The following is a 16,183-nucleotide window of genomic DNA, read 5'->3' as shown; positions in this document are numbered from 1 at the left end:
ATGACACCAGTAGCTAAGCCAATTGTTGAAGTTGATAATTCTTTTGTTTGTATTGAGACATCATCCTGTGTGAAGGTAGAATGCTGCTTAGGGCTACCGACATAACTGTCTGGGACATATAATCTGAGAGCTCAGTCATATCTTTCTTCATATAGTCCAGTCAGGTACATCTGAAGTCATTTACTCAAACATGTGGTATGACAGAGTTGTAGCTGTGCTTGTTGTTGCGAGGCTTGAGGGCATGCATGACTTGGCAGATCCTGGCAACTGACAGGCAGCTGACTGTGACTTTCTCCTTGTATAATTTGGTGAGGGGGACATCTATGTATCACAGAATGGATTCACTTATGACCAAGAGATTTGGTTTTCAAGTGTTTTGCTTTAAGGGTTTAATGGGTGAGACACTGATATGTTTGTTTTTATGCATAGTGGGTTCTGTTGGAACTATCATGTATGCAGAAGGTTTGGATTTGTGAGGTGTCTGCTCTTTCAGCAAGCTTATAATGAGTACCCCTGCATATGTGGGTTTATGTGTTGTGCAGTTAGTTTTTTGAGGAGGGGAAGTGTGTGTGCTGACAACCTGTTTGGTATCTGGTTTGTTGTTACTTGAGAGAGAGAGAACATTTATTCTTGATTCATTGTATACTTGCATCTCTCACATACTGTATTGGCAAGTTTTAAAAGTATGTGGTTATTACTATACATGAGGCTATAGAAATCTAGTTGTGTAAAAACACAAGTACAGTTATTAATCATATATAGGTGGTTGTTGTTAGCAAAATGATTTTGTGAGCAGCAACAACTGGGCCTGTCTATGAGGGGCATATGTGTCACCCCAGAGATGGTAATAGGCTCCTAGTACATGTGAAGCATCGCTCCTCAATGACCTGTTCAATTGCAACCTTGACTACTGGTTGGATGATTCTACAGTCTCCTCTGAGCTGGCACTTATGTCCCTTATGGACAGGGCCAGCTGTTGTTGCTCACTAACACACTCTGCTAAAAACAACCACCCAGATATGCTCAAAAGGGTACTTGTGTTTAAACACAGCTAGGCTTCTACACACATAGTGCTATTAGCCTAGTAGCCTCATATGAACCTATGAAGCTATGTGCCTATGCAGGCCTCACATGCTCTTGTCCCCATATGGCCTGCTGATGTCCTCTACTATAAGTTCACCTGCATGCCTATATAAATCAGACTTGAGCAGTGACTCTTGCATTAAGTACTGTGTTCTGTAGTCTGTGTAGTTAGATAGGTAGGGGATCTGCCCTCACTGCAGTCCACTGAGTGTGTGTATGCATGTGTGTGTGTGTGTGTGTGTGTGTGTGTGTGTGTGTGTGTGTGTGTGTCTAAACAGCAGAGCAGATGTGTGTATCCTACAGTTACTTCTACACTACCATGCAATGACAGTATTTTGATTCTTGCTCATGCCTTCACATCCATTTCATACAGGCCTCCCAACCTCTTGTCTCCCACATGCCCTGATGATATCTACTATAGGCTCATCTGCACTCCTGTTTAAATCAGACTTGAGCTGTGGCACTTGCATAAAGTACTATGTTTTGTTGTCTGTGTACTTAGGTAGAAGTTTTATTCTCACTGTAGTCAACTGTGAGAGAGAGAGTGCGTGTGTGCATCTGTGTGTATGCGTGTGTGTGTGTGTGTGTGAGCTGTTGCTTGACATTACAGAAAGCATTTTACACCAGCATGTGGGAGACTGTTATCTAGTCCTTACCAGAGACTGATGATGTCATCAGCTATAACGTGTTGTCTGACACACTCCAGGTCAGCTGTGGTGCTTGACTTAAATACAGAGTTCTGTAGTCTTTGTACTTAGATATGTGTGTGAGCTGTTGCTTAATGTTACAGAGAGCATTTTACACCAGCAAGTGGGACACTGTTATCTTTTCCTCAACAGACACTGCTGATGTCATCAGCTATATCACATTTTTTGATATGCAGTACTTCCACCAGGGCAGGGTCAGAGACTGACCTGGGGGCCTGGCAGAGGTCATGTCATCCTATACAATAAAGTTTGCAGTGACATGGCTTTTAATCTATCCACATACATCATGGCATGGTGTGTAGGCCCTGTGTTATCTTGATAAGACAGCCCTGTGGTCTCTCCAGCTGCTACATGTGTCTGTAGAGGTACACGTAAAAATGAGCACTATGCTTTATTAGTGCTGTAATGAGGTTTGACTAGAGTTCTGTTATACAATCCTAAGATGTCAGTATGATGGCATGACTTATGATGTGCACAACATAGTCTTTCAATAGGTGGTAAAGTTCAGATTGCTATCTTAATGTGTTCCCAGTGCTTGCATCATTGGGTTTCTGCATAGCAGGACTGTAGTCAATGCTGTGATTAACTTGGAACACCACTGTTCAGACAGGAAACATTACAAACACACATTTCTGCATTTATTTGTAGATCGTGTACTTTTCTCACCATTCAGTTGTGTGTGTTAGATCCTCCTGCACAATTTTATCACCACTGGTAGACTCAATGATTGCACGCAATATTTAAGAATCAGCAAACCTGGTAAGCTAAAGGCCATATACTTTTGCCTGAACTGTTGAAAAATACATTTCAGACAGAGAAGGGACAAGCACAGACCCCTGGGCTTTGCCAATGGTGACAGCTCTACTGGTACAGGTTGATTCACAAGCTGTCACATGGTGTGTTCTGTCAGTAATCAAACTGTTTACCCATTAATTGATGTAAGGTTTAATCCCCAGCTTGAGAGTTTTCTCAATGATACCTGCATGTGTGATTGTGATTGTGTCAACCCTAGGCCAGATCACAACAGGCAGTATGCACTTTCTTACCATCCTCCAGGCCTATCACATAGAATCAGTGTGCTGTGATAACATCACTGATCACCTATGCAATGACACAGCATATACACCTTCCTCTTATGGTGGAATGCACAGTTCAACACACCCTCCACACGGCCTATGCTCTCGTACAAGGGTGTACATCAAGATGCATCCACCTGCATTGGCGGGACAGCACCTGCTGTATGCATGTATAGAGACATCCTGACTCTCCTTGATTGTGAGGTAGACCAACATGTTATCATGGACTGCATCTACATGTATACTAGTAATATTCCCAGCTTATGCAATAGACCTGTATGAGTTATTACTGCTACATCAAGTCTGAAGTATGTCCTGAAAGAGGTCATTGAGGGCATCCATTATGACAACAGTATCATCTTGTGGATCTTGAACACATGAAGGCATTTGACAAGAAGTCACACTAAGGTATTCAATCAACACCGTCACGTGTGGCCATAAACAGCTATATCACCAAATGGTTAGATCAGTGTATGACATATTCGGAATCTCACTATGTTGAAATGTGTGACGTGACATATATCTCAGGTCCAATGATCAGGTCAGTACATCAGGGGTGTCTGCTAGGCCCTTGGCTGCCCCTTAGTTAAGTGATGGACATCACAGATGACATATACAGTCTGTGTTCAAACAGCTGTCTGAAGGACTACAGCTTGTGGGCAATCATTGACTGCAACTGTGATATTAGTATACTACAGCTAGTACCAACACATACCACAGACTGCTGCCACAACCATGACAATACCTGCACTGACAAGACATGTGGAGGGGTGTGCTGCATCAGGAAACAGATACAACAACCAGATATAATGTGGACATCACACTCTGTAATCAGAACTATAGGTATGTGATCTGTGCCCTGGAGGAGAGGGTAAGTGGTACATCCACCATAATGTGGTCACAGTGCTGACTACTCCCTTGACTGTAACATAAGAACTGGATATGTGAAGGACATGCACATCAGAGGGCATGCTAACATCATGGCTCCCAACCTTCATCACACCAATAACTGAGTACAATGCACCCTTCTCCATGTACCTCCCTACACATGTTCCATTGATGTGTAACTGAAGTGTACCACCTTTGTCACAGTGCACTGTCACACAGCATATTGTCCATACCTAGGTATTCTTTCTGGGAATATACATGACTGTCTGATTGTGCAGAACTCCAATATTTATTTATTTATTTATTTAATTATTTATTTTACATTTGTTAATCTAGGAAAGCCCGACCGGACAAGCTGTCCTTTTTCAGCCGAGGCCCAAGTAGAAAAGCTCCTCATTAATACACAGAGAATTTAAACTAAGATAGATTGCTTGGACAGCGACATATTTTATATATATATATATATATATATATATATATATATATATATATATATATATATATATATATATATATATATATATATATATATATATATATATATATATACATATACACATATATATAAGTTGTTATTTGTAAGGGCTAAGATGATTTCTGTGAAATATTTCTAAAGTTGTATTTCAATGCTATTTTTACTATTGTTGGTAGATGGGGAAGGTGTATGAGCTTGACCTGGTTGTAGGATTTTTTTTTATTGCTGATCAAAAATTTTGAGGATTATTTTGATGTTTTGTTTGGCTGGCCATGTGATGGTTTATTTTATCTAGTCTGACTTGTTTTTTGGCTTTGTTTCTTAATTCTAGATAATCCTGTTTATTTGCTGAGGTTTTGTTAGTGTGCCACATTTCCATGCCTTATCTTTCATTTTTAGTAGTGATCTTGTTTCCTTGGTTAACCAAGGTGCAAAATTGGATTTTATTCTTATAGTCCTTGAAGAAGCAAAATTGTCCAGGATGTTAAGGAAGGTGGAATTTAAAAAAAATCTATGGCTTCCTCTAAAAGGAGGTACTTGAGTAGTGACCAAGTACAGTGTTTAACGGTGGAGATAAAGTCTTTGGGGGGAATTTTTATTTTATTATGAATTTGGTGGTAAGTATTGAGCTTCATTAGATTATCACAATGTCTGAGCAGATAGACTGGGTGATGGTCGCTAAGGATATTTGGGAGACAACCAAGGTATAAAGAGAGATTGGGTCTGTTAGAATCCAGTCCAGGATGGACTGTCTCTTGGATGTTTTGTCACTCCTAGTGGGAAATTGAATTATTTAGAAGAAGCCGTGAAGGTTTTATGTGATTAGTTGGCCTTTGAGAGTCACAAGTGTACCAATCTATGTTGAAATCACCCATGATGCTTGTTTCATGTGGTGGTAGGAAGTTTGATGTCCACTGGAGAATGTGTTCTACACTGGAGAGGTTGTTACCGGGGGGGGGGGTGGTGCAGACACCAACTACATTTAAGTGTTTTCTAGAGTTAATTATTAGTTTTGTAAACATTATTTCTGCATTATTAAAGTCAGGGGAGCTTTGATTAATGGATACTAGATTGAGGTTATTTTTGAACAGAATGGCTACACTGCTTCCTCTTTTGCTTTTCCTGTTTAACCTAAGAATATTATATCCTGGAGGCAATATTTCATTATTGCTAATGTCTGGGTTTAGCCATAATTCTGTTTTTAAAGCAATACCAGGTGAGTAAAGAGCAATGGTGGCATGTAATTCACGTACAGTGTTAAGAATACTTCTGATATTAATATTTACTATTAGCAGACCAGCTCCTTTTATGGGAAGTTGTAAAAACTTTGTGGTTGACTGATGGATTGAGAGGGAGAGTGGTCTGTATTAGTTTTGGATCCAGGGTTTGGGTTTATATCACCATTAAGAATGAGTTGAGATGCTATGTGTGTAATCAGGTTCAGGAATTTTGTCATAGATTTATTGTATTTTATTGAGATGAGTGAAGAAAGCTTGAGAGAGAGAATAGTATACGAAGCCTGATTAATGTTTGTCATGTTGAAGATGGAAGTTGTTATCAGGATAGTTTTGGGTATGATTTGTCCATTGGATAGGAAGGGGGTGGTATGGGTAGAGACTGCAAAGTTTACATAGATATGATAGGAAGTTCAATGGGGTGTTGTTGTGAGAGTAATCATAAGGGCAGAATACATGGCTAGCATGTTCATTCTGGTATGATTATTTGTATGTTTTATTTAATATTAATTTATGGAATCTAGAAGAAATTGTGAGGATGTGAGAGTTTCTGAAAAGTGGACCTGGCTTTTAGAGGATGGGTACTTATTCTTTCTAAATATGTAAAGATAAATGGTGGGTTATTTAGTTATGGAAATGTCTGAAGTATATTTTTACTAGTGGGATATTTATTTGGCTATTTTCTAAATGTATTGGTGGATTGTTTAATGTGGGTTTGTGGCTTTAATTTGTGTAGAGACAGTTTATATTAGGAATGGAATTGACTAATTCAGTTGGACTGTAATTGGAGAAGGGGAAATATAGTGTTGTTGGTTAATTGAGATTGTGGGAGTGGTTAGTTAAGTTTAAAAGTAGGGGTGGGTGAGATTTGGGGGGTAGGATAAGGGAGTGTAGAGAGCCCAAGTGGACCAAGGCTGAATGGAGCTGGTTGAACCATGAAGACAACCAGGCAGGATTAATTGAAAAAAAAAAAAAACAATCAGTTGCAATAGCAAACAGCAGGTCAGTGCTCTTATAAAATATATTGACTTTTATGTTACACTTTAAAAATAGAGTTAATATGAGGCTGTATAGGGTTTGCTATTAATTGTTGAGAGCTAGAAAAAAAATTAAAAAGAAGTGGAGGGAGAGAAAATAGCTTATGGTTAATGGAGGAGGGAACCGAGCAAAAAGGACTCTGAGTAGTGTGCACACTGCTAGCTAGAGAATCCGATTAATTTATATATGCAGAAGCCACAGTAGTGAGCCAAATAAGCAAGAACATACACTGTAGCTACTTAGGGTTTGGTGGACCTTGTAAAGGTGATGCTGGAGCCAAGAATGTGAGGAAGGTCAGGCAGCCAAATCCAAGGGGGGTAAGTGATCATAGTGCAGTGTAGTGGGGAACTGCAGGTACTTAGCGTTTGGTGGATCTTGTAAACACCATGCTGGAGCCAAGAAAGGTGAGGAAGTCCAGGCAGCAAAATCTGAGGGGTGATAAATGCTCATAGTGCAGTGTACTGGGGAGTGGTGAGCACACTACTTTCAGAACACCAGCAGTGATTTCAGCTACATTAGTTACACCAGATGCATGTGTGCTACCTGTTTACCATATGCACACACTGTATTCATAGGTGTTTTACAACATTAATGGCATGTATATCATTTGTGACAGTGTGAATTGTACCATAGATACATGCCATGCACACAAGGCAACTAGCCTGTATTCCCCATGCTGTCACATACAGGTATAGCAGGGTCCCTCCTAACACCTCCTGCAGATATGACAGTACTAGGACAGTGTGCTTGGTTACCCTCATAGAGTGTGAATGTATCATACTAGTTGTCCAGTGTGTGTGCAGGCTCATCTGTTATCACTCCACATGACATATGTTATGTAAGAGACATGGGATTAGTGGTGGTATTATTCATATATTCGCCATGATTGTGATTGTAATGTTTGCCAGGATCCTTTACTTGTGGCCACCATGCTGGAGACCTCTGCTGAGAGTACACTCATATTCAGGTATATCAGTTTGCACAGTTTCCCAATATGCACCCTACCTCAATAGAATGTCAGATCCCTAATAGATGTCCTCTGCATTATTCATGTAAGGATGCTTATCTCACACAGACACCCCCCCATTGTTATGTCACCGTGTGTAACAGTCACAGACAACACATTTTCACTGTACAGTCCATACTGTACCATACAGATATGTGCTTGCTGTTACTGCTTCAACCATCTTCCATTGGCATGCTCTCCTCTGCTGTATATGCAGTAGTGTCATCTGTCCTCTTTCCCTGTGTTCATCCCACAATTCATCTGTGTGTCCCTATTCAATGCACACACTTCCCCTGTGATATCATTTTACATAGCAGTCCCATGTCCTGTTACAGATCATTAACACAGCTTCAGTACAGAATGCCATTAATGAGATATCACAATGCTCTGCATGTAGGTACTATATTTGGAACATATATTTTACATTCATACCTGTTAACTGTCCAGATATTCCCAGGATGTCCAGATGTTTTCCTTATCAAATATGTGGCTTTCTGCCATATCACTGTGATATCCTCTGGACTGGTGAGACTCAATATTAACTCTCAACTGTTCTGATATGTACAGAATGTCCAGTTTTTGTCTCATATTTGTGACCTTTTCCTCGTAACATATTGTTTTCCTGGCAAATCATTGGCTTGTCTTTGCAGAGTGCAGTCAGTAACTAATGACTGACATTTAAGTTTTAAACTTCATGCTCTTCAGAAAGTTCATTTTAATATACAACCTATATATTCTATCAACTTCATCAGTTTGGATGTGGAATATTAACAATCTGTCCCTATATATGGCCATTTCTTCCTCCATTTTTATGGCTTTATCAACATTTCTCGCTCTAAGAGATTGGGAGTGTTACATTCGAATTAATTCCCATCTGACATCTAGGTCAAATACATCCCTATTACTGGTTATTTGTCCTCTCATTAAGTTGGCCTCTGTGCAAATATGTTGCACTAACAGAATGATAACTATTTGTACAGCCATATCTCTCGAATGTACGGATTTTTTAAGAATGTCCAGATTTTGCCTCATATTTTGGTCTGTTTCTCATACAATTGTAGTTTTCTGGCAAAACATTGGTAAATTATTGAGGGTTGAAGTCAGAAAATAGTGACAGCATACCTCTCAACTGTCCAGAGTTTTGCCTCATATTTTTGGTCTGTTCCTCATAAAACTTATGATTTTCTAGCAAATTATCGGGATGATCTGAGGGCTGAAATCACTAAATAATGATAAACATTTGTGTTTAAGGCTTTATACCCATCAGAAAAAATGCATGCTAAGACAAATCCTGTTATTCTAGCAACTTTCTAAGTTTCTGAGAGCAGTATTTAAAATCTGTCCCTATTTTTGGGCCTTTGTCCCCTATTCTGTCAGGCTTTGTTCATGTTTTTGCACTAGGAGGTTGAGAGGTATGTGATAGACATTTGAGTCTCAGACTTCATACTCTTCAAAAAATTCATGCAAATGCAAAACCTGTCATTCTATCAACTTTCTTAATTTGTAATTCCAATATTTAATAAGCGTGCCCCTGATTTTCATCCTTTATCCCCACAATATTTATGGCTTTTGTCTATATTATTTGCTCTAAGAGTTTGAGAAGTTGTATGTATAGCCCTGGTGATCATTATTGCATTTCAAGCAAATCCACCGACCGTATGTGCTCTCCTTTACACAGAATTGATATCCGTGTTTGCTTACAAGGTTTCACAGCCAGTAATACTGTTGTGAGCTGTGAAACTTAGCTTAGGTGTGCTACACCTCATTAATATGCATTGCGTGGTGCCACGAGGTGAGCAACATTGCCATAACATGTAAACTTTGTGTAGACTCTGCATGACGCCTACATGGAGTTTACTGAATCCACCTATAACTCTTTAAAAAGCAATTCTATACTCAAGTAAGTACCAGTATAAACCATAATAGTTCACCTGTTATACTTCATCACACAATACTCTTAATTTGTCATTTTCCATTCCATACTTTCAATAATATATATTTTTTTATTTTATCTAGAGAATCCATATAAATGATCTTCATCTAACCACACAGTACCTTTATTTCAAATATAGTGTTAGACATACAGGTATAACATGATAAAATAGTTATTACTCCTGTTAGTGGAAGCCTTCATTCATTTAAAAACTACAACATGGACTAGAAGTGTAGTAAAATAAATAAAAAACATAATTGTGGAATGCCATATCTACTCTTTCTGTTATGAGCAGAATAATGATTTTAAGTATTTAATAGCAAGCCAGAATTTATCAGATGAAAACAATTCTGAAGTCTATTCATCATCAGTGTCAGTAGATTAGAAGCAAGCATAAATAATACAGTTTTGTCCTTTGGTCAAATGTTTTCAAATTCATTTTAAACAAGATGCTTTTAGACAATTAGTGTTTCAGTACTTAAAGAGAATTTGCAATTAATATGACATTTGCTTCTATATTTGAAACATGTTTTATTTTGTTCTAAATTAATGCATTCTTCAGTTTTTAAAAAAAATCAGAGCTACAGTCTCAACTGTTCTAGGAAAAAGGACACATATGAAGTATTGCTAAAGTTAGGGCTAGACTTTTCATTGATGTATTATTTCTTGGCCTTGATCAAAGGTTGATAAATTGGTTTAATAATGATGTGAAGATGAAGTGAATTGTCAATGAGGTATTCTGAAGTACGTTTTTGGAGGTCTGCATGAACAAGAAAGTCATTCATTTCATCTGTACTCTGATGAAAATTATATACATGCTTCACAGATAACTTGCCTTGTTGCTTTACACCAACAAGAATGGTCTTCTGGAAGTTAACTCCAGCAAAATCAGAACTTGTCATTGCTGGGCTGATGACGAGTCTTGGCTTGCTGTCTTCAGGTTTTACAGACTGGATGGCACCAATAGAAGAGTCTGAGTACACAGAACGCAAGCTGACTGGAAGCCATCTTGGTGAGAAAAGGGCATTCCAGGTCACTTTTTTATGGGAATCATGACTGCTTGGCCCCAGGTGAGTCTGGAAGCTGATGCTTCTGTCATCTCTTGTGGGATTGTTGATGATCCACTGGTATCCCCAAGAACTGGAGAGGTAGTTTCGTGGGATGAACATGCTACAGTTCACATCAAAATACTTAGCAAACTCCAGTGGAGAGGAAGAATGGAACTGAAATGCTATGAAAAGCAAGTCATGAACAGTGGAATAATACTTGGACAACACTTGGGACTGCTTTTGGATTTGGAACAAATCTTTGGGAGTTATCATGGCATACCGAATTGACTTCAGTACAGTCTCCATAATGGGTAAGTCTGACTGTCTTCTCGTAATCCACTCTTCAACAGCCATGAAAAGTTCAACTTCACTCTGGATGACCAAATCTGAGCGCTGCAGTAGTGCTGTCATGAGGTTATCACTGACAGAGGTCCATTCCTCACTGTTAATGACAGCAGAAAGGTTCCATGCGAGGAATTGCCGGCAACTTTCTTGGAGTTCCTCATTACCTGTTTTGATGGCATAATTATACCAGCTGACCACATGGCCCTGAGAGGACTCTGTAGCTAGATGATGAGTCATATACTCAGCGACTCCTTGCTGAAGATTAGAGACCTGGTATTTTGTGGCCAGCTTATGTAGTGGAATGGCCTGGTCCACGGTAATGGTGATCTCACCACAGTATAAGTACCTGGAAGATTAAAGTAATAGCATTAGTAAACAAAGTGCAACAAATTAAATCAAATCACTACATAAAATAGATAACCACTGTCAAATAATAATTTAATGCCAAAATTCAGCCTCTGTACATTCCCACATGATCTACCAGATTTATTTTGTACAGATCACTAGTCTCTTTCTGTCAAACTATGTGATTTTAAGCTGGTAAGATATCCTTTAAATAAGCTAGTACAAAAACAAACCATAGTTCTTGTTTATGTCATGGGTCATTTCTATTGATCATAACTTATAATTTAAAATGGATGATGGTATTTGCAAATGATACAATGGAAAGAAACCAGTCAGTTATAATTTTTCATTGTACAGTAAATATTTCTAGACAGAACATTTGTTTATAGGCTCATTGATTAAAATGAACACATGAGAAAAGGACAAGATACTGCTTTGTACCACTGTATTTCTGCCAATTATTTTTAATATTATAGCAATAATCCACACCTGGGTGTGGGTAATGCTGGATTTACCCACGGTTGGTGTGGTTTGGTCACAAGGGTGAAGCCCGAGTGGCCAAACAAAGACAACCGTGGGTAAATCCAGCATTACCCACACCCAGAAGTGGGTTATTGCTATTATACAATGACATTATATAAGAAAAAAATACTTACTTTTCATAAATAATGGCATTGCATAATGCCTCCTTGCTGCTTTTCCACAGCTGTCTGGTATTCTGCAGCAGTTCTGATGTACTGCGCATGTGTATGCTTACGCAGTACATCAGAGCTGTCGGTGGAAGCAACTGAGAAAACAAGATCTCCGTTGCTTTTTACAAAGTGTCTCGCTATGTTAAAGGAGTTTAACATAGTGAGACAGCTTTAAAAAAAGCAACAGAGAAAGGAAGATCTTTGTTACTTTTTTCTAAAGCTGTCTCGTTATGTTAAACTCCTTTAACATAGCGAGACAGTGTCTCAAAAGAATGGAGATCTTGCGTTCTCCGTTGCTGTAAAAAAAGACTTATGCTAATGGAAAAAGTCTGGGTGACCAGACCTTTTCCCATTAGTATAAGTCTGATTTACAACGTACATGCTAACCAATCAACGTGCACGTTTTGGAGTATTAATGGGGGTCATTTTACAATACTACTTTTTTAACAGTAGATAACACCTATCCTTTAACACCAAACAAAAGAATCATAAATTTGATTAAAATAACCAAGTCAAATCACATCAGCAAGTCAAATGGCATTAGCAATATTCTGTCTTGGTATCTAAACCTATTCAGTAACATCAACAGAACAGTTTGGAGGGACAGATATATCTCGCAGAGGATACAGCTGCTGTGGTACAGATACCCCATTCACATAAAAAAAATGTTCATCCCTGTCCATATTCAAGCACAACTTTGACCTTAGATGGGAAACAGAAAATTTACCCCAGGACTGCCCTTATACTGCTAATGGACAGAGGCAGCTCCTAAATGCTTTATCTCATGCATAGGTTCCCTCAATTTATCTATGGTATGATTCTAGTTATTCTCATTAGGGGTAATATATAATTATCAACCAATGGATGGGTAAGGCCAATCTATAGCCAAATGGGATAGATTATTTCAAGCATAAAGAGGACATTGGCTAGGCTTAAAATGGCCCACAAGGGCAGGTAGCCTAGTACTTACCTATGAACCTATAATGCAAGTGATATAAGGCACACCCTTTATCATCAAACACAAGAATCTTGAATATGCTTAGAATAATTCAAGTAAAAGCCTTTAAGAAATTGTATAATGTTAACTACAAAGTCATGAAGCAAACATGAAGTCATGATAACAAGTAGCAGAAATTGCTTTTGCATGGTTGAGCCATAATGGAGAGCAAGGATGGAATTTCACATTAAATTCCATCATGGCTGGCAGGGAAGAATATATTGTGGCTTTAGACTTTTTGACTGAGTTTTGGTGTTATTTGTGGACAGCTGGTCTCACTGCAATCTATTTTATGGTGATGGTGACAATCAGTTCTAACAAGCTTAAAAGCAGAGCCATACTGTGGTTAAATGGGTCCTTTGGCAGGGTAATGAAACAGTGACCCCAATCCATACCAGCATCCTTTTACTCACCCATTTCTCCTTAATTAGCATAAAATAATGTTCAGCCAGATAAAGATAAACTATGCCTCTCCAAACTGATGTTCAAAAATGTACTGATAAAGCCAGATCAGAAGCTGCACCACAAATTGTGAGGTCACATATTTTTCTGCAGGTGACCCTCAGCTTATAAGTGTAATGTATTTTACAGACCTCAGACTGAGCAGAGTAAGCAAACATACAGAACAGTCATTCCATGGCAGTGGGGAGATTCCTTAGCACGAAAATATGTGGGGTAACACCAAACAAACCAGACTGAAAAGTCAATAAGGCAAACAGTGACCTAGCAGTTCCCAAAACATCTTAGTAACTGGTGATTCTATTGTAAGTAAAACAGATACAGATCCTTTGAACTTTGTAAGGAGCTTGTGGTAGTGACCTCTCTGTGACGGATCAAGATTAGGGACACCTCAGCTTGGTTATAAAGGTCTAAAACTAAATATGATATGGTAACTGTTCATGCCAGGGTGAGCATTCTACTTACTCCCCTCCCCAAATATGCAGCGTTACATGATATGGTGGGATTACTGAATTTCCTAGCCACAAGCATGGGGAAAAAATCGTGTGTGTATGAAATTCTTCCATTGCATCATGTAGCAACCAAATATAATGACAAAGTTTTAGTTGTTAATCACTGTATAAGTACGTGATGCCATACACTGGGATTCAGTCAGGTGATGCTAGGGAGGGAGAGTTATGAGTCAGAGTGCTTTGCCTCTGATTGACTCCATCTCTCTCCTTGGGAGTGCAAGTAAAGAAAATAACTTTTTCATCACAATGGATTCTTTCTGTAGACTCCATCAAATTTCAAACCAATAAGAAAAAAATCAAAACAGAGGAGAAGGGGACATCTCTAAATGTTCGAAGTCTCAACATTAATATGGGTGACTTAGAAGCTTTTCTGTAGGATTTTTCAGAGGATGCTGATGTATGTACCAATGCTGAAACATGGTTTAAAATGCAAAATGCATATCAGAAATTCCAGGTTATACCTGCTTTCATTGTGGCAGTTCTATTGTATAGGTGGCAGTGTCCTGATATTTGTGAAAACACACCTAATAGCCAGAAGCCAAAAATATCTGAGGAAAAAAAATTGCTTAGACAATAATTAACATCAGTTCGATAAAATACATTCTTGTAGGAATCTACTGTTTAGTCAACACACATGTTCCCCTGAATGTACACACTCCCACAATTCCCATGATGGTCATTCTCATCCTCCCATGCATGTGCAGTTACGTGTCAAACCCATTAATCAAACCATAGTTTGGGTTATATTCCTCTACTCCACCAGAGCAGGCACTATTATGTTAATTATTATATAATTATACTTATAAATAATTATGTTTTACATCATGAAGGTGCTGCATAAAATATGAACGGTATGAACCAGATCGTATACAATTATAAAACACAATTTGAAGAGGAAGAAGACAAAATAAAGAATTATGAGCACTAGAAACATGGAGTTATGCTTGTACTGATTGTGCAGGGTAGCTAAATCCAAACCAAGGACAACTTGGGAAGATTGCAAAACAATGCATCCCCTTATTGCTTTTAACATAATGGCTAATAAACAGCTGAAAATATAGATATTTGGTTTCCAAAATTCCCTTTTCTTTCTTTTTTAATGCAATGTGTTTCAGCACCTTAGCATGAGTGTAAAATGTTAATGTTTAAAAGTAAAATATTACATAGTTGCTCTGAATGTAATGCTGCTCCCCAGAGAATGTTATTCTGCAGTGGCATGCAATGGAAGACAAAAAATGTTTTGAATTCCTGAAAGGAGAATTGCATGCAGCATAGCCGTACCATTACTTGATGTAGTTATTATAATATTACTATAACTTGGTTTAAATGTTCAGAAAGCATGTCATCTATACTCGGGTCTTGTGCATACCATGTCTTTAGGTCTGATGGAAATTGTGACTGTTGTATCCATATTTGTTAGAGGCCACACTACCTCGAGGCACAGTCCAAGAGACCCACAATTAAAACTTATTCCAATTCAAAACACACTAAAAAGATCAATCATCAGGTTATAACTTGCTACAGAACCTCCTATATCCTTTGAAAACCATAACAGATTTCTAAATATTCTGAATGAATTTCTCATAAGCAGAAACTTCATTATCTTGGGATACTTTAATTACCTGATGATTAACTGGGAAGCATATCTCAAATGTAGAATATATCCAAAATGTCTTATACATCATAAACAAGAATTCCCTTGACCCATTTGTCTAAGAACCTACTGAAGGACAACATTTTCCTGACCTGGTCCTTACAAACATAGCATGTATGTGTACTTGTTCTCATGGTATTCCCTTCACTGTTATGTCCAATCACAAACTGGTACCTTTTACCATCAAAATCTTTACACCTTTAGTTGTTCAAAAATCACTGAATTTAAGGACTTCAGTTTGTATAAATCTTCTAAAATGTTATGACAAACTCTTCAAATTCACATATAGTTGTATTATGCACGATGCTGATGTGGCAAGTACTTGCGCAGATAAATTCTATTTACACCTGGCTAAATGTATTAGCTTAGCTGTCCCAACTAGATCAAAACAGAATAGGAAATTTAGGAGCAAACCAGCATGGTGATCCTCAAGCATACACAAAATACAAACAAAATATATGACAAAAGAAAAACAGTCTTAAAATATACAACAAAACTAAAGTTCCTCAAGTCAAACATAACATAAAAATATTAATTAAAGATAATATCAAAGGAACTGAAACAAGCTATCAGGAAAACAAAGGCAACCCATCTACTTATACTGGCATCAGAAACTAAAGACAACTTCAGATCCATTTATAGTTACATCAGGAAGGTAAGGAATAACACTCAGCAATGCTGAGAGCTCA

The 16,183-nt window shown here is 38.1% G+C and overlaps 1 protein-coding gene across 1 annotated transcript in view; it reads right to left on the bottom strand.

Moving 5' to 3' along the window:
* Nucleotides 1-9,549: 9,549 nt before the first annotated feature.
* Nucleotides 9,550-16,183, bottom strand: part of BTBD17 (BTB domain containing 17) — a 74,191-nt gene continuing 67,557 nt past the window's right edge. The window contains exon 3 of the mRNA XM_044085134.1: nucleotides 9,550-11,181. Coding sequence (XP_043941069.1) covers nucleotides 10,101-11,181 — 1,081 coding nt within the window. The 3' untranslated portion in view covers nucleotides 9,550-10,100. The remainder of the gene's footprint in view (nucleotides 11,182-16,183) is intronic.

The sequence above is a fragment of the Protopterus annectens genome, chromosome 10.part0 (genome assembly GCF_019279795.1).
Source record: "Protopterus annectens isolate FY-2018-M chromosome 10.part0, PAN1.0, whole genome shotgun sequence".
NCBI classification, from domain to species: domain Eukaryota; kingdom Metazoa; phylum Chordata; order Ceratodontiformes; family Protopteridae; genus Protopterus; species Protopterus annectens.
The sequence above is the reverse complement of the archived record's forward strand: the minus strand, read 5'-3'. Positions and strand labels throughout refer to the sequence as shown.